The 18781-nt window shown below is 41.9% G+C and overlaps 1 protein-coding gene across 1 annotated transcript; it reads left to right on the forward strand.

The window, feature by feature from the left end:
- Positions 1 to 406: 406 nt before the first annotated feature.
- Positions 407 to 17897, forward strand: htra4 (HtrA serine peptidase 4). Its single transcript, XM_036980066.2, has 10 exons — positions 407 to 2583; positions 9905 to 10004; positions 10251 to 10455; positions 11794 to 11883; positions 12038 to 12142; positions 12440 to 12472; positions 14275 to 14389; positions 14584 to 14641; positions 14925 to 15020; positions 17171 to 17897. The coding sequence occupies exons 1-10, from the start codon at positions 2163 to 2165 to the stop codon at positions 17334 to 17336; spliced, it is 1389 nt and encodes a 462-aa protein (XP_036835961.2). The 5' UTR covers positions 407 to 2162; the 3' UTR covers positions 17337 to 17897.
- The last annotated feature ends 884 nt before the right edge of the window (positions 17898 to 18781 follow it).

Here is an 18781-nt window from a genome sequence, read left to right on the forward strand (position 1 = left end):
CAGGTGGGAAACGGGGTGAATGGGTAGTTAGAGGAGACAAGGAACAGCTGGGGGAAAGCGGGGGAGAAAAGGTAACCTAACAACGACCAGCAGAGGGAGACAGGGTGAAGGGAAAGGACAGAGACAAGACACAACATGACAGTACATGACATTATTAGTTTGCATAAAATTGTCCTACCAATGTAATAGCGGTCATACACTGAGAGTACAAAACATTAAGAACACCTGCTCTTTCAATGACCTTGACGGACCAGGTGAATCCAGGTTAAGGCTATGATTGATGTCACTTGTTAAATAGATCGCATTTGATCTGTTTAGTATGACATATTACGTTTGATTGCTTTAGTATGATACGCTACGTTAGGTTAGGGATTATGGTTAAGGTTAGAAGTTAGGTTAAAGGGTTATGGGAAGGGTTAGCTAGCATGCTAAGTAGTAAGTAGTTGCAAAGTTGCTAGTTAGATAAAATGCTAAAGTTGTCCCGTGTTGAGATTCGAACATAAAACCTTTGGGTTACTAGACGTTTGCGTTATATATAACCTACTGTCCATAACAAACATAAAATATCATACTACACTGAACAAAAATTCATACGCACAAAAGGTTTCTCTCAAATTCTTCATTTCAAGAAGCTGATTTGGGGGCAATAAAAGGCCACACTAAAATGTGCAGTTTTGTCACACAACCCAATGCCACAGATGTCTCAAGAGATTCCTGACTGCAGGAATGTCCACCAGAGCTGTTGCCAGAGAATTTAATGTTAATCTCTTTACCATAAGCTGCCTCCAAAGTCGTTTTAGAGAATTTGGCAGTACATTCAACCGGCCTCACAACCGCAGACCACGCGTAACCACACCAACCCAGGAAATCAACAGATAGCAGACAGAGTGTATGGCATCGTATGGGCGAAAGGTTTGCTGATGTCAACGTTGTGAACCCATGGTGGCGGTGGGGTTATGGTATGGGCAGGCTTTTACTACAGACACCGAACACAGTTGCATTTTATTGATGGCAATTTGAATGCATAGAGCTACCATGATGAGGCCCATTTGTCGTGCCATTCGTCCGCCACCATTTACTAATGTTTAAGCATGATAATGCACGGTCCCATGTTGCAAGGATCTGTACACAATTCCTGGAAGGCCTGCTTACTAACCAGACATGTAGCCAATTGAGCATGTTTGGGATGCTCTGGATCGACGTGTACGACAGCGTGTTCCAGTTTCAGCCAATATCCAGCAACTTCGCACAGCCATTGAAGAGGAGTGGAACAACATTCCACCGACCACAATCAACAGTCTGATCAACTCTATTTGCTGCATAAGGCAAATGGGTTTGTGGTCACACCAGATATTGACTGGTTTTCTTATCCACGCCCCTACATTCTTTTTTAAGGTATCTGTAACCAACAGATACATATCTGTATTCCCAGTCATGTGAAATCCATAGATTAGGGCCTAATGAATTTATTTCATTTGACTGTAACTCAGTAAAATCTTTGAAATTGTTGTATGTTACGTTTTTATATTTTTGTTCAGTGTAATTTGAGTGTTCCGTATTTACTATGTTACATCTAATCAATGTAATGTAACCTAACATCAAGTAACATACACTATACTAAATAGACCAGGCAGATATTATGCAGACATGGTTAACCAACCCACTGAAATTTTCATTTTTAAATCTTCAAAATGATCACAAAAAAAGTAGGTTTATGCTGTCATATGTCATCAAGTGAGTTACAGTGATGTGAGTGTTGTTGATCATTCACACAGGAGACAGCTGTACTGAAAACTGAAAGGGTGCTCCTTCCTTGTGGGTCTCTTCAAATCCTCTACATAAAGTCACACAGCTGCATTCCGGAGAGTTCACTTGGGGGACTTATAGGACTAAGCAAGAGTGGAGCTCAAAATCAGACTGATGCTACTGGAAACATAGTTACAAGACATTTAGACTTAGACTAAAATGCAAACTAGACCAACCAGAAGCGGTGGATTCTGAATGCACATTTTGTACATGCATTTTCTTTTCAAATAAGGCATAATTTAGATAAAAATAGGAGGTGATATAGACAGGTATAGGCAGAACGGGCAGGAGGACTTGAACTTGTTCATTGTTGGTTACGAATTGAATTTACAAGAGTTAGCAGCTTTTTTTGGAACATGATAAAGTTTGTGGTTTGCATTGTCTTCGCCTCTGTGGTTCATGCGCGGTTACTTCGCAAGAGACAAACTCCGTGTCCGGAAGTCTGTGATGGCTCCCGCTGTCCTGTCGCACCTGAATCACGGTGTTACTACGGTGTAGTGAAGGACAGCTGCGGATGCTGCACAGTATGCGCGTCTGGAGAAGGTGACATTTGCGGGGAGCGCGGTATTGGCCTTTGTGGCGAGGGGATGACATGCGAATATCCAGCGGGAAAGCGCAGAGTTCGCGGTTCATGCGTTTGCACCCTTGCCGAGCCGGTGTGCGGAAGTGATGGAAGGACTTACCCCAGTATGTGCCGTTTGAGAGCCGAGAACAAAATAGCAGAACTCAGTATAAATCCCCCGGTCATCCTGATTCAGAAAGGCCACTGTGATTCGGGTGAGTATCCTAGTGGTGGTTGAGGGCCAAAGGAAGAAAAGTTTCATAGCCTACATTTATTAATCTCCAGTCAACCATGCAAAGTAGCCTATTGTTATCAAGACACTAGTTTGTATTTATGTATTTTCTTTATGCATTTTCTTCGTTGAATAACTGGATTGTACAATCCTAATGGTTGAATAAATAGATTGTACAATCCTAATTGTTGAATAAATAGATTGTACAATCCTAATTGTTGAATAAATAGATTGTACAGTCCTAATTATTGAATAACTGGATTGTATGTTAGGAATTGTAATGAACCTATTAAGTAGGAAGGCTAAACTGCTGCTTCTCTCTAAGGTCAAGCCATCATCTTATTTTACAGCCTACTGAAGAATGCTTCACCTGTCATTCTCTCTGATCCAATTATGTAAGGGAAAACTTGATTCAATTGTTTTCTCCAATAGAGAAAAAAACACCCTGGCCAGAGCCTTGGCAGAACTACATTACTTCCAACCAAGCCCACCAATAAAACATTGAATAAAGGATCGACAGATCAATTTTTTTTCTTTCCTCATCTAGCATGGATCCTGAGCATATTCAATCAATTTTTGGTCATAATCATAGGCCTACATGTTATGTTGGTCCATCCCAAATGGCGCCTTATTCCCTATATAGTGCACTACTTTTGACCAGAGCCCTATGGGAACTATATAGGAAATACGGATGCATTCGGGATGTAGGCTATTACTTTCTAGCACGGTTTGAGATGGTGAATTGTACACAGTCATAGTCAAAGAGAGCAGGAGTGAATGATCTGGTATTGGGCCTCCGTACTTGCTCCATGATCAAGCTGTTGATATCTTGATGGATCTGAGACGATAACAAATGCCAGTTTACAGTCTGCTGTTCCATGTTGTGCCAGCCAGAAAGTGTTAGACATGGTAATGGTTTCATTATTATTGACAAAACTGTTGTTATGCCTAAACGGAAATGTGTCCATTGCAACACAATCTAGGCCTATTACTTATAGCAAGTGGTTACTTATTGTTGCTATACCCACAGTAGAATGTGTATGGAGAAAATAAGAAATTCATCATGCATTAGATCCCCTCCTGGTTTCTAAGAAAAGCAGGTGTGCAAACCACATGGCTTCCAATTACTGTGTGCTTTGGAGGGTGTCACATAATGTTTAACGGACTGGCACAAGAATGAGGTGATTGGACTGAGTAATCACCTGAATGAGAAGCAGCCTATAAAAGGCTTGGAGCATGTGGAGGGGTTAAGAGAGCAATCGTAGAGAGAACAGTACTTCAGATTTCACTGCATGACAGGATTCCTCCACATGGGAGCCAAAGTTGTGTACAAAACAGAGCTGTGTCAACTACCTTTGCAGCAACATTCAACACTTTACTGAGTTACAGAGCCTGTATTAGTGAGTAGTGATGAGAGTGCAGATCTAGGATCAGTCTTGCCTTTTAGATCACAATTATTAAAAAATTACATTGACGGGGGACCTGATCCTTGATCAACATTCCTACTCTAAGAAACTTGATACATACGGCCTCAGATGTACACTACAGGCAAGAAAGGTGTTAACACATTGTTTCATCACCTCTCTTTAGCATTTCTTAGTAATAACACCAGCCTGAATAAGTAGCCACGCTGAATGTGTTGACAGCTTTTTCTTTGCTCATTGTATAAAATCTGTAGGCGGTGTGTTATTTATGCTTTATGTCTCTGTGGGTTTGTTACAGAGATTCTAGTTGATTCGTAGCCTAACATACAGGAGTATAACAGTCTAATATGGCTAGAAATATAGGTCTGGGGCCTTGCGATACGGTTTTATCACGATACTTAAGTGCCGATACAGTATGTATTGCGATTCTCACGATTCTTTATGTATCGATAATGTGATATTATTGCGATTCGATGTTCCAAACATATTGCTCACCATGTCTGCTGCAGAGGGACAACAGTGAGCCTGGAGAAAACTAGTTTTGATCAGTCATAGAAATAAAAGTGTTGAAAACAAATTGTCTCCATGTTTAAAAAGATGGAGTACAAGCTATGAAATAAAAATACTGGAGTTTTGGTGCAGGTACAGCCAATTAGCGCAAAAAAAATATATTGCGATAGTCAAATACGATTGATTTTTTAAAATATAGATTTTATTTCTTCCCCATCACTACTGACACAGCACAGTGATGGAAGGCACGTTCACCAAAGTTATTCTGGTATAGTTAATTAATTGAATCACAATTTTAATTAGAATTATATCTCAAAATTAGAAAAAAAACAAGCTGAATCTTTTCCAAGTAATATCCAGAGGAATCCATTCAAAGTGCATGTTATCTGAAATACTACATTTGTGATGTGTGCAGTGCACCCAGTATTTTTATATTGTTCAAGGCATTCCAAGCTCTGACCATCCATCAGAGTTTGGCAGTGGAGCCTAGGGACAGTATCCATGAACAGATGCAGTGCACTCCATGGCCTCCCTCAAGTCAATCGCTCAGGCTGTGTCCCAAATGGTCAAAAGTAATGCACTATACTCCACATGACATAGACTATACAGGTGAAAGCTATGATCCCTTATTGATGTCACTTGTTAAATCCACTTCAATCAGTGTAGATGAAAGGGAGGGGACAGGTTAAAGAAGGATTTTTAAGCCTCGAGACAATTGAGACATGGATTGTGTATGTGTGCCATTCAGAGGGTGAATCGGCAAGACAAAATATTTAAGTGCCTTTGAACAGGGTATGGTACTAGGTGCCAGGCACACCGGTTTGACAAACGCTCAACAGTTTCCAGTGTGTATCAAGAATTTACCACCACCCAAAAGACATCCAGCCAACTTGACATAACTATGGGAAGCATTGGAGTTAACATGGGCCAGCATCCTTGTGGAATGCTTTAAACACCATGCCCCGACGTATTGAGGCTGTTCTGGAGGATGCAACTCAATATTAGTAAGGTGTTCCTAATGTTTGGTATACTCACTGTATAGGGAATAGGGTACCATGTTGGACACAACCTCAGTCTCCCAAAGGGCCCAGGCTTCTGACAGCACCAGGAGAATGCACCCAGTTCTGATAATCATCTTATGTAGAAAGTGTTAAACATTTGGATATGTTTGTAAAATGGCATAGATTTTAAAGAGTGCACTAGTAGCTTATAAGAAGTTGTTTTTGGGGGCGGGGGAAGGCAAAAAATATTCGGTGTCCTGCCAAGGATATGTCTTGGCAAAAGGAGTACCTTTGTTTGCCATGCTTAAATTTGCATTCAAAGAAGTTTCCGCAGAGATTAGTTCATTGTGCTGCTATGCAAATATCAATCTCAAAACCGTGTGTCTGAATGCATTAAGGATAAGGTGTGGTGCACAGGAGCTTTAGGGAAAGTACATGTGATAAATGTGTGCGTGAGAGCAACGTGCTGTAGCCTACATGAGAAGAAATGCTCTATAAATGGGAAGAGGAGATACTGCAGGGGAATAGTTTTGGGGGGGTGGGCAAAGATTTCAAGTTCGCCTGAAGTAAGAGAGTCATAAATAACCTTTAAGTAGAAGAGGAGAGCTAGGTGGCCTATAAAGGTGCTCCACCTCCTGCCAGCCAATCAGGTGGGCTTACAGGCTGGGTGTTCGCTGCATTCAGACCTTGATTTGCCTTGTGGGCAAACAAGGCCATGAGCTCAGCAGGCACAAGCTTGCTGATATCAATTTGGTCCCTGGAAACCAACCTGACAAGCTATCCAAGCAAACAGGTAGCAGAATAGGGGCCGAAGGCTCAAGGGGTCTCTAGCATAGCTGCGGAAAGTAAGGGTGCTGAGGGTGCTGCAGCACCCCCTGATAAATCTTTAAAAAATGTATAATACAAATAGAAAAAATAGCCGTCAGCAGCACAGGGAGATCAAATTCTGTCGGCACGTTTTGCATATAAGATACAGTGGCTTGCGAAAGTATTCACCCCCCTTGGTATTTTTCCTATTTTGATGCCTTACAACCTGGAATTAAGATATATTTTTTTGGGGGGGGGTTGTATTATTTGATTTACACAACATGCCTACCACTATGAAGATGCAAAATATTTTTTCTTGTGAAACAAACAAGAAATAAGACAAATATACTGAAAACTTGAGCGTGCATAACTATTCACCCCCGCCCCAAAGTCAATACTTTGTAGAGCCTCCTTTTGCAGCAATTACAGCTACAAGTCTCTTGAGGTATGTCTCTATAAGCTTGGCACATCTAGCCACTGGGATTTTTGCCCATTCTTCAAGGCAAAACTGCTCCAGCTCCTTCAAGTTGGATGGGTTCCGCTGGTGTACATCAATCTTTAAGTCATACCACAAATTCTCAATTGGATTGAGGTCTGGGCTTTGACTAGGCCATTCCAAGACATTTAAATGTTTCCCAATAAACCATTTGAGTGTTGCTTTAGTAGTATGCTTAGGGTCATTGTCCTGCCAGAAGGTGAACCTCTGTCCCAGTCTCAAATTTCTGGAAGACTGAAACAGGTTTCCGTCAAGAATTTCCCTGTATTTAGCGCCATCTATCATTCCTTCAATTCTGACCAGTTTCCAAGTCCTTGCCGATGAAAAACACCCCACAGCACGATGCTGCCACCACCATGCTTCACTGCGGGGATGATGTTCTCGGGTGATGAGAGGTGTTGAGTTTGCGCCAGACATAGCGTTTTCCTTGATGGCCAAAAAGCTACATTTTAGTCTCATCTGACCAGAGTACCTTCTTCCACATGTTTGCGGATTCTCCCACATGCCTTTTGGCGAACACCAAATGTGTTTGCTTATTTTTTTCTTTAAGCAATTGCTTTTTTCTGGCCACTCTTCCATAAAGCCCAGCTCTGTGGAATGTACGGCTTATAGTGGTCCTATGGACAGATAATCCCATCTCCGCTGTGGAGCTTTGCAGCTCCTTCTGGGTTATCTTTCGTCTCTTTGTTGCCTCTCTGATTAATGCCCTCCTTACCTGGTCTGTGAGTTTTGTTGGGCGGCCCTTTCTTGGCAGGTTTGTTGTGGTGACATATTCTTTCCATTTTCTAATAATGGATTTAATGGTGCTCCATGGGATGTTCAAGGTTTCTGATATTTTTTTATAACCCAACCCTGATCTGTAATTCTCCACAACTTTGTCCCTGACCTGTTTGGAGAGCTCATTGGTCTTCATGGTGCCGCTTGCTTGGTGGTGCCCCTTGCTTAGTGGTGTTGCAGACTCTGGGGCCTTTCAGAACGGGTGTATACTGTATATACTGAGGTCATGTGAAGATATATTAACTTCTGACTTCAACTGTACTAGGCACAATTGATCTCACACACCCGATTAGGAGACTGAACTTGAAGCAGCAAATTCGCAGTGTGTGTGAATAATGCAACAAAGATGTGATTTTAATACAATGTCTCTGTTTCCAAATAATCTGCGGGACAACTTAAATATTTTTTTTCCCAAAGTTGTCTGTCGGACCGACCGCTCCCAATCACAGCATGAAAAATGCAGACTGTGCTGCAATGATCTCTGTCAGGACCCGCAGGTCCTGTGGGCAATTCCCTACTGATCTAAGTTCCTTCAACTGTAATGAAAACATTTAAAAATGCCAAGATATGCTACTACTTGCCTTAAGTGCTTCCCTGTATCATACATGTACAGTGGGGCAAAAAAGTATTTAGTCAGCCACCAATTGTGCAAGTTCTCCCACTTAAAAAAGATTAGAGAGGCCTGTAATTTTCATCATAGGTACACTTCAACTATGACAGACAAAATGACAAAAAAAATCCAGAAAATCACATTGTAGGATTTTTTATGAATTTATTTGCAAATTATGGTGGAAAATAACTATTTGGTCATCTACAAACAAGCAAGATTTCTGGCTCTCACAGACCTGTAACTTCTTCTTTAAGAGGCTCCTCTGTCCTCCACTCGTTACCTGTATTAATGGCACCTGTTTGAACTTGTTATCAGTATAAAAGACACCGGTCCACAACCTCAAACAGTCACACTCCAAACTCCACTATGGCCAAGACCAAAGAGCTGTCAAAGGACACCAGAAACAAAATTGTAGACCTGCACCAGGCTGGGAAGACTGAATCTGCAATAGGTAAGCAGCTTGGTTTGAAGAAATCAATTGTGGGAGCAATTATTAGGAAATGGAAGACATACAAGACCACTGATAATCTCCCTCAATCTGGGGCTCCACGCAAGATCTCACCCCGTGGGGTCAAAATGATCACAAGAACGGTGAGCAAAAATCCCAGAACCACACGGGGGGACCTAGTGAATGACCTGCAGAGAGCTGGGACCAAAGTAACAAAGCCTACCATCAGTAACACACTACGCCGACTGCTTAAGCCAGTACATGTCCAGGCCCATCTGAAGTTTGCTAGAGAGCATTTGGATGATCCAGAAGAAGATTGGGAGAATGTCATATGGTCAGTGAAAACCTCCTTCCATCAGCAAGGGCATTGAAGATGAAACGTGGCTGGGTCTTTCAGCATGACAATGATCCCAAACACACCGCCCGGGCAACGAAGGAGTGGCTTCGTAAGAAGCATTTCAAGGTCCTGGAGTGGCCTAGCCAGTCTCCAGATCTCAACCCCTAATAAAATCTTTGGAGGGAGTTGAAAGTCCATGTTGCCCAGCAACAGCCCCCACAACATCACTGCTCTAGAGGAGATCTGCATGGAGGAATGGGCCAAAATACCAGAAACAGTGTGTGAAAACCTTGTGAAGACTTACAGAAAACGTTTGACCTCTGTCATTGCCAACAAAGGGTATATAACAAAGTATTGAGATAAACTTTTGTTATTGACAAAATACTTATTTTCCACCATAATTAGCAAATAAATTCATAAAAAATCCTACAATGTGATTTTCTGGGGGTTTTTTCTTTCATTTTGTCTGTCATAGTTGAAGTGTACCTATGATGAAAATTACAGGCCTCTCTCATCTTTTTAAGTGGGAGAACTTGCACAATTGGTGGCTGACTAAATACTTTTTTGCCCCACTGTATTTGTCATTGTGTTCATAAGGAGACCATGCACCAAACCCAAAGCTCAGAATTTGCATGCCCATATCAGGCTCAGAGAGGGCTTAAATCCTACCACTTTGCCCTCCCACTATTCTTTAACTGCTGGAAAAAGTCTGACAGATGTTATGCTTTTTATATTTTTTTAAATACATATACTAGTATCCCAATAAATATGAAAATGTTTACAGCTCATGAACAACTTATGAAATGTATGCAATTTCTACCTCCAATATATGCATTAACTTTGTTTCACATGAATAAACCTTCCTTTCTGTATTTCTGTCTTTTGTCCCCTCAGGTTCCCTGGACCCAGGAAGTATCCGCTTCAAATTCAACTTCATTGCTGATGTGGTGGATAAGATAGCCCCTGCTGTGGTGCACCTAGAGCTTTTCAAGAGGTAGAAGCCGCAAGTACAGTATTGGAGCCCTTTAATCTTTCTGTCAGTAATGTGCCTCTCTCCCAATGCGTTCTGCAGCAACATATTGAAATAGGCGTCTAACAGAGTTGTGACCAATACTTTATTTTCAAGCTCTGCATTTTGTTGACTAGGTGTTTTTGGCAAACGCTTCATTGGAACTGATTCCATTATATTTTGGTATGACGATGAAAGCAACCTGATTGGTTGTTGTGTCTTTTCACTCAGGTTGGCATTTTCAAACCAGGAAGTCCCCGTCTCTAGTGGTTCGGGGTTCATCGTGTCAGAGGACGGCTGGATTGTCACCAACGCCCACGTTCTCACCAACAAGCAGAGAATCAAAGTGGAGATGAAGAACGGTGTCAAATTCGATGCCTCCGTCAAGGACGTGGACACAAAGCTAGACATTGCACTCATCAAAATTGAGTCGGATGTGAGTGCTCTTCCTTTTCCTCCTCCCTAAAATGAGGCTGTTCCAAGGGCCTTCTCTCATTCCACAGGTCCTTAAACAAAATGTTGCTTGGTGTTTTCCACTGGCCGACTGGGTTGTCATCAGTGACTAACATAAAAAAGGCGACCGAGGGCCTTTCGCCTGACCAAAATTGGATTGCACTCCTTGACATGGTCAATTTGTCGCCAAGTTTTCCTCTAGGGGCTATTGTTCTGGTCTTACAAATTCACCGCTTCAGCCCTTTTTTTCTTCCAGTATTCGCAAGTGGTGCTGTTACTAAAACATTTGTCACCGCAACGACAGGAGCTTGGGTAAACAGCTACATTGTGTGGCATTATGGGATCCCTGGCCAAAGCACAGTCCACTAAAACCCAATCTAGGCCAGGGCCAAACCATACAGGCAATACAACTGATCATTTTGACTCAGCTCACCACTACACAATATACTTCAGAAGACTAGAAACTTCCGTGGAGACTACAAACGCAGTAGAAAGGGATTAGGTAGAATGAGTTGTGATGGTAGACAGTAAGCGGTCATTGGCTGCAACAGACCCCAAAAGTTGCCTGCAAAGTGTGGCTGTGATGGAACAAGGCTTTAGGCCCTAGAGGGGCTGGCAATGGAAATAAACTGTAATCGTCAGATTCCAGCAATACAAATACTTCAACCCACGACAAGAAAAGGCATGCGGATACACGCTTAGGCTGGGCGTGAAGGTTAGAGTGAGAGTTCCTTGTTGGCTTTACTGATGATTCAGTGCCATAGGGTCTTCTGTTGATAGGGACAATGTATAACAGAGCAGTTGGAAAGCCTCTCTCCCTTTTTGGGGGGATGATTTGTCTTCCCTTACTGCATATACAGTATCAGGAAGCAGCTCTGATGACTCAATGAACAGGGCTAACAATGTGTCAGTCAGTAAGCCCACAGTTGCATTTACCACACAGTCCATCTCTACAATGGCAGACCTGGGATTCAAACCCACGCCTTATTGACACAACATACTCCAGAAGCACCATCAATACTACTGTCCCAGAAAAGCTAACTAGCGTCCTGTTCAGGGGGTGTACTTTACATCAAACTGCCTCAAGCTTCAGAAACAGGTTCCTGCTCTATGGGCCGTTCTGGCTCGGACACAGCTTAAAGAAAAGCCCAAACATTTCTGGGTTCCAGGACAGTACTACAGGTCTCAGGAAGGCAGTAGCGATGCTAACTCACTTTCTTCACATAATTAAATAGAACACTAGAATGAACATTGATATCCCAGCAACATGAAACAGTGGATTTGTGATTTATATGATCTCTATGTTTGCCTTGTTCTGTAGAGTCCACTGCCGGTGCTTCTGCTGGGCCACTCGTCTGACCTTCGGCCGGGGGAGTTTGTGGTGGCAGTGGGCAGTCCCTTCTCCCTGCAGGTAAAGGGAGGGAACATGCTCAACTGTTATCCTCTTGCGTAAACACATGAAAGGATGATTGGAACCACAAATAGATCACAACAAACATGAAAAAGGCCAGCGCTCACTTGGATATTAGTTTTGAAGCTTTGTTTGAATTTTCTTCCCCCTGCAGAACACGGTCACCACAGGCATCATCAGCACGGCCCATAGGAATGGCCTGGAGCTGGGACTCAAAGACTCTGACATGGAGTACATCCAGACGGACGCCATCATCAACGTGAGTCATAGACTGTGACTCAAATGGCACCCTATTCCCTGTTTAGTGCACTACTTTTGACCAGAGCCCTATAGGCCCTGCATGTTCAAAAGTAGTACACCATATAGGGAATAGGGTGCCATTTAGGATGCAAACGTGAAGCAGCAGTATTTTGAGAATGTTTTTTACATTGCATCACTTTACATATCATTACATACTGTATGTGTCCATCTTCTCTTCTTGTCTCTGTTTTGGATGAAACATTGCACTGCAATACAATTGTCTTTACCTTTTGTTTATTGCTCTGTTCTTTTATAGTATGGCAACTCAGGGGGACCACTTGTTAACTTGGTAAGGGGATTTACTACTTGATATTGTATTTGAGAGGATTGTAATATGTAAATCAGCACATTTGAAATGCAGGCAGGCTATGTATCTTTCTTTTTTTTGGGGGGGGGGAAAGATTTGCAAGGTCATAATTCTGTTTTCTATATGTGGCTTACTGCTCAAGGTCCCCATTCTGTTTTACTGTGACATCTGTTGTTTTAAAATCCGCCACGGGAAACATTCTTTATCTGCAGACTCCTGTAATAGTGATGACTTATGTCTGCCTATTGATCTCAAAGCAGAAGAATTCTCCTAGAGTCGCCCTTGACGAAGCCTTTCTTCACCCGCTATATAATTTTTTCCATCTAAGTCCTTGTGGTGTATAACAGAAGGCTTTTGCACAACATTGCGTTGGTGCAGTGCATTTACATAAAACATAATTGTGCACGCGTACACAATTACATAGGATATATCAAAGCAGTGGCCTCAAGCTTTATGTTGTAAAAAAATTGCTTCACTTTCAAATACACCAAAAAGATACACATCTCATTCTGTTCCTTCACTCAGTGAGAATTCCCATGCTTAGCATCACACATGGAAACAACAGAACATTCTTGGAACCACAGGAAAGAACAGAACATTACACAATGTTGACTGACATGTTCAAAGGAACTTTCTTTAATGAAAGTACATATTCCATGGATGTACAGTACCAGTCGAAAGTTTGGACACACCTACTCATTCAAGGGTTTTTTGTTATTTTTACTATTTTCTACATGGTAGAATAATAGTGAAGACATCAAAACTATGAAATAACACATATGGAATCTGAAATACGTTTTAAACAAATCAAAATAGGTTTTAGATTTTAGATTCTTCAAAGTAGCCAGCCTTTGCCTTGATGACAGCTTTGCACACTCTTGGCATTCGCTCAACCAGCTTCATGAGGAATGCTTTTCCAACAGTCTTGAAGGAGTTCCCACATATGCTGAGCACTTGTTGGCTGATTTTCCTTCACTCTGTGGCTCAACTCATCCCAAACCATCTCAATTGGATTGAGGTCAGTAGTGATTGTGGAGGCCAGGTCATCTGATGCAGCACTCCATCACTCTCCTTGGTCAAATAGCCCTTACACAGCCTGGAGGTGTGTTGGGTCATTATCCTGTTGAAAAACAAACGATAGTCCCACTAAGTGCAAACCAGATGGGATGGCGTATTGCTGCAGAATGCTGTGGTAGCCATGCTGGTTAAGGATAAATGTGCCCTTATATTCTAAATAAACCATTGACAGTGTCACCAGCAAAGCACCCCCACACAATCACACCTCCTCCTCTATGCTTCACGGTGGGAACCACACATGGAGATGTAATATGGACTTGGTATTTTACAAAATAGGGCTATCTTCTGTATACCACTTCTACCTTGTCACAACACAACTAATTAGCACAAACACATTAAGGAAAAAAATTGCATGAAATGCATTCCAGGTGACTACCTCATGAAGCTGGTTGAGATAATGCCAAGAGTGTGCAAAGCTGTCAAAGGCAAAGGGTGGCTACTTGGAAGAATCTCAAATATAACATATATTTTGATTTGTTTAAATCTTTTGGTTACTACATGATTCTATTTGTGTTATTTCATAGTTTTGATTCCTTTACTATTATTCTACAATGTAGAAAATAGTAAAAATAAAGAAAAACCCTTGAATGAGTAGGTGTGTCCAAACTTTTGACTGGTACTGTATATCAGATGCATATTTTCATATTTTAATGCTACAGTTCTGTTTATATTCACCATTTGTTATGTTCAATTTGACTTGTTTCCAGGATGGGGATGTCATTGGCATAAATACTCTGAAGGTCACAGCAGGAATATCCTTTGCAATTCCTGCTGACAGAATACGGCAATTCCTTGCGGATTCCTACGACAGACAAATCAAGGGTTTGTATGACTAATTCTTCACTACTGATTTCACTAATATACCCCATGATTTACATGATAGCTTTTCTTGTTCAGATTGCGGATCATTTTTATTTGACTAGTCAAGTCAGTTAAGATCAAATTCTTATTTGGCACATTTCTATACAATTATTTGGTATTCTATAACCGTTCTTATTTTACTGCATTGTTATCAGGAAAGACACTGCCAAAAAAGAAATACATGGGTGTCCGGATGCTTCAACTCTCAACTCAGTGAGTAAAGATCTGCTTTTGGTCAAAAGGGATCACTTTTCCATGGCCAGGTCAAAAGTAGTGTTATATATAGGGAATAGGGTGCCATTGGGGACGCAGGCCGTGCCATTATTACTGGCAGGTTTACTATGCACCATAAATGCTGATCCCGATTAAGCCACAATCTACATTAAGTTTACGGTCAAATTGTTGCCTTTCAAAATTTTGCTGGCTAAAATCTTGTGTGTGACCATTTCCAAGTCTTGCCATACTGTGTGTAATATCCTCCGTTTCCTCCTCCCAGTTTGATCCGAGATCTGAGGGAGCGGGAGAGCAGCTTCCCAGATGTGAGCTCAGGAGTGTACGTTTATGAAGTGATCCCAGGAACAGCTGCCTCCAGGTAAGACTGAGTGTGCATCCCAAATTGCACCCTATCCTTATAAAATGCACTACTTTTTATCAGAGTCCTATGGGTCCTGGTCAAAAGTAGTGCCCTACCGTAAAACTTAAATTAATATCCCAGACATTTGCTTCTAATCACTTAACACAACCGGTGCTTATTAGAGACGGGGATCTATTTCCTTAACGTACACAGCTTTTGCTCAATAAAATTTTGAAAAGACTACCGCACTGCTTATTGTGACCAGTAAAAACATTAGAATAACAAATCCATCGCAGATCAGACTTGCAAAGACTAGGCTGCCAATCACACACCCCCGGTTTTGTGCTTTAGCACCATTCTTGTATACCCCGTAGTTAAGCCGACCATGTCAAACCCGACTGCTGTCTCATCCATTTTTTTTAAATATATTTTTTTAAGCTTTATTTAACTAGGCAAGTCAATTAATGAACAAATTCTTATTTTCAATGACGGCCTAAGAAAAGTGGATTTTGTACCTTGTCAGCTCGGGGATTTGAACTTGCAGCCTTCCGGTTACTAGTCCAACGCTCTAACCACTAGGCTACCCTGCCGCCCCATGGCAATGATACTGTTCTCCTTTATCTTATTTTGCACAATCTTTACAGTACTCACTGAAGTTCACTCGTAAACAATTCATTTAGACCCTGCGTTTATTTGCTGAAATGTGTGCCGATGCCAGACAGGGGACAGGCGGCTATTTTAGGACACACGCAGAGTCAAGTTTAGACTTCTTCTCATTATTGGCATATGTTGGGAACACCCACAGAAGGCTTGATAATGGGACAATACCGCCATTACTATGTTATTCACAGATGATAGTTTGGTGTATTTGAGTGGTATAGAGACCTAAATCTGACAATTACCTGTTACATTGCGCTTTTTGAATAGGAACGTTATTAAATTCATAATACCAAAGCAGTTTTAATGGGATATTTAATGGGATCTTGACCATGTTTTGTTATAATCTCCACCCGGCACAGCCAGAAGAGGACTGGCCACCCCACATAGCCTGGTTCCTCTCTAGGTTTCTTCCTAGGTTTTGGCCTTTCTAGGGAGTTTTTCCTAGCCACCGTGCTTCTACACCTGCATTGCTTGCTGTTTGGGGTTTTAGGCTGGGTTTCTGTACAGCATTTTGAGATATCAGCTGATGTACGAAGGGCTATATAAATAAATTTGATTTGATTTGATATAAGGATACAGTAGCACTACTCAATATTAAAAGGTTTTGTACACAACCTGAAACAAGTCTGTATGATTTGTGCTGCGCAGTAGGATACTTGTTTGTTTATCCATTAGGTCTTGGTCACATGGTTTAGCAGACAGTGCTGTGCACAAAGGGGTTTGGAGGCATCAGGATATTTTCAAAAGGAACGGAATGACAGGCCTGTGGTTATCAAGGCTATTAGACTCTGGTCCAGATCTCTACTACACTCCAGCCAGCAGGCACCCACAGGCAGGCTTCTGATTACGTCCTCTTCCTGGCCATGCCCCAAATGGTACCCTATATCCTTCGTAGTGCACTACTTTTGAACAGAGCCCTATTACTTTCAACCACATCCCCTCTTACCCCATGCAAAAAAAGCTAGAACAGTTAGGAGCTCAAATCTGTCTCAATAGCTCTGTGTGCTATGTTGTCGTTGTGGGTAATAGCAGGAAGTAGCCCCCACAGCTATGGAACACAAACATGCATGCAGCAGCCCTCTCAAACAAATGCTTCTGAATCTGAATGCCAATCAAAATGGCTAATAGATGTTAGGTCCAATAATAAACCAGCCTGGCAAACACTACAAAACTATAGTGAATGGTAATGATTGGCCTATTATCTGTTGGATTTGAATCCACCGGCATCTCTCTCTCTCAGATCAAGACACAGCATCTGCAACTTAGTCTAAAGGTCAATGCTTGTTCCTTTAGGGTATAAGATGAGAAGTCAGAGAAAGGTTGACTTTCGTATAACAGCGAGGGTGCGTGAGCCTGAGTGCCAGTATTTGTGCGATCATGCCAAGTCCGTGTCACGCCAAACATTGGCTTGCCGGCAATCAACGGAGTGGTCAAGAGCACAAACAGATCTGGGAGCAGGCTAGGTGTGTGTAGTGTTAATTGTTTTCTAATGCATGTTCCCCATGCAGTGCTGGCATGATTAACCATGATGTTATAATCAGCATCAACGGTCAACCCATCCAGACCACAGACGAGGTGAGTGACGCTGTCCAGTCAGGCAGTCCGCTGTCCGTGGTAGTGCGGCGAGCTAACGAAGACGTCATGATTAAGGTTGTCCCTGAGGAAATCGACTGAGTGGCTGCCTGTCTCGCTCCACTCATTGTGTCCCCCGTACACACACGGAGGTTTTGACACAATGGTTGTGATACCACTGTGATCCAACAGTTTGTCTGCACCAAAATGTTTACACAACCATTGTGCCATGTTTCCACGACGATTGTGTTATTTTTGTATATACATTTTTTTTAAACTCTGTTGTATCACAACGGTTGTGCCAAATGCATTTGCCAAATGTACGTTGGTTGTTTATGGTGCCTGTGTGTCGCAAGTGAATGTGGTTCATGCCATACATGCACGTGTTAGCGCTGATGTACTCCCATAGCAATATACGTAGTTACAATATGCAACATTGTGGTGATGGGAGTCCCCTATGAACTGTGCCGCACCTATTTCTCTGCCAGAACTATAGAATCCAATGTACTTAGGAGACATTCAGCTCCAGTCTGTATAGGCAGTTCTAAGAGGCATGGTTTGTGTTTTTTTAAGTCATGATATGTACAATGTGTTACCTCTGGAAGTGGTGAATATGACATTTGTGGACACTTAATAAAGTCTTTATAGTGCTTGGCTCTAAAACCTGGTTTTCCTTTCCTCTAAGTACATGTAACTGCCATAATAATGGAAACACTTGAGTAAATGAGGGATACAAAGTATATTGAAAGCCTGTGCTTCCACACAGGTGTGGTTCCGTAGTTAACTAAGCAATTAACATCTCATGCTTAGGGTCATGTTTAAAAATGATGGGCAGGCCATTATTTTGGCTACCATGGCTTTGCCCCCAAATGATGGCAATGGCCCCCATCTACAGGGCACGAGTGGTCACTGAAATGGCTTGATGAGCATGAAAACGATATAAACCATATGCCATGGCCGTCTCAGTCACCAGATCTCAACACAATTGAATGCTTATGGGAGATTCTGGAACAGCGCCTGAGACAGCATTTTCCATCAACAAAACACCAAATTATGTAAATTCTCATGTAAGAATGTCGTCGCATCCCTCCGATAGAGTTCCAGACGCTTGTAAAATCTATGCCTAGGTGCATCGAAGCTGTTCTGGCTCTACGCCCTATTAAGACACTATATGTTGGGGTTTCCTTTATTTTGGCAGTTACCTGTATGTCACAGTAAAAATATCTCTGTGCTTTGAACAAGCCTAAGTCATCAGGTGTACAGACACACAATGAATCGTGAAGTGCATGGATGGATGGATGCATGCACAGAACAAAATGACCCATCTCATACATTGTTCATTTTGAACAAATCATAGATTCAGAACAGGATTCAAATAGAAATACTTAAATCAAACAAACATTTTATTGAACCACAAACACTTGATGTGCAGGGATAGCAAACACAGTCTGCATTCTCTCACATTACACCTAGGAAGATGCATTTTTGCTAACCTTTTTCCTAAAATGTCACATTTTGGAAGACATAATATTCCATCGAATGTATCA

This window comes from Oncorhynchus mykiss, chromosome 6, assembly GCF_057628025.1.
Source record: "Oncorhynchus mykiss isolate SJ-2025 chromosome 6, ASM5762802v1, whole genome shotgun sequence".
NCBI lineage: Eukaryota > Metazoa > Chordata > Actinopteri > Salmoniformes > Salmonidae > Oncorhynchus > Oncorhynchus mykiss.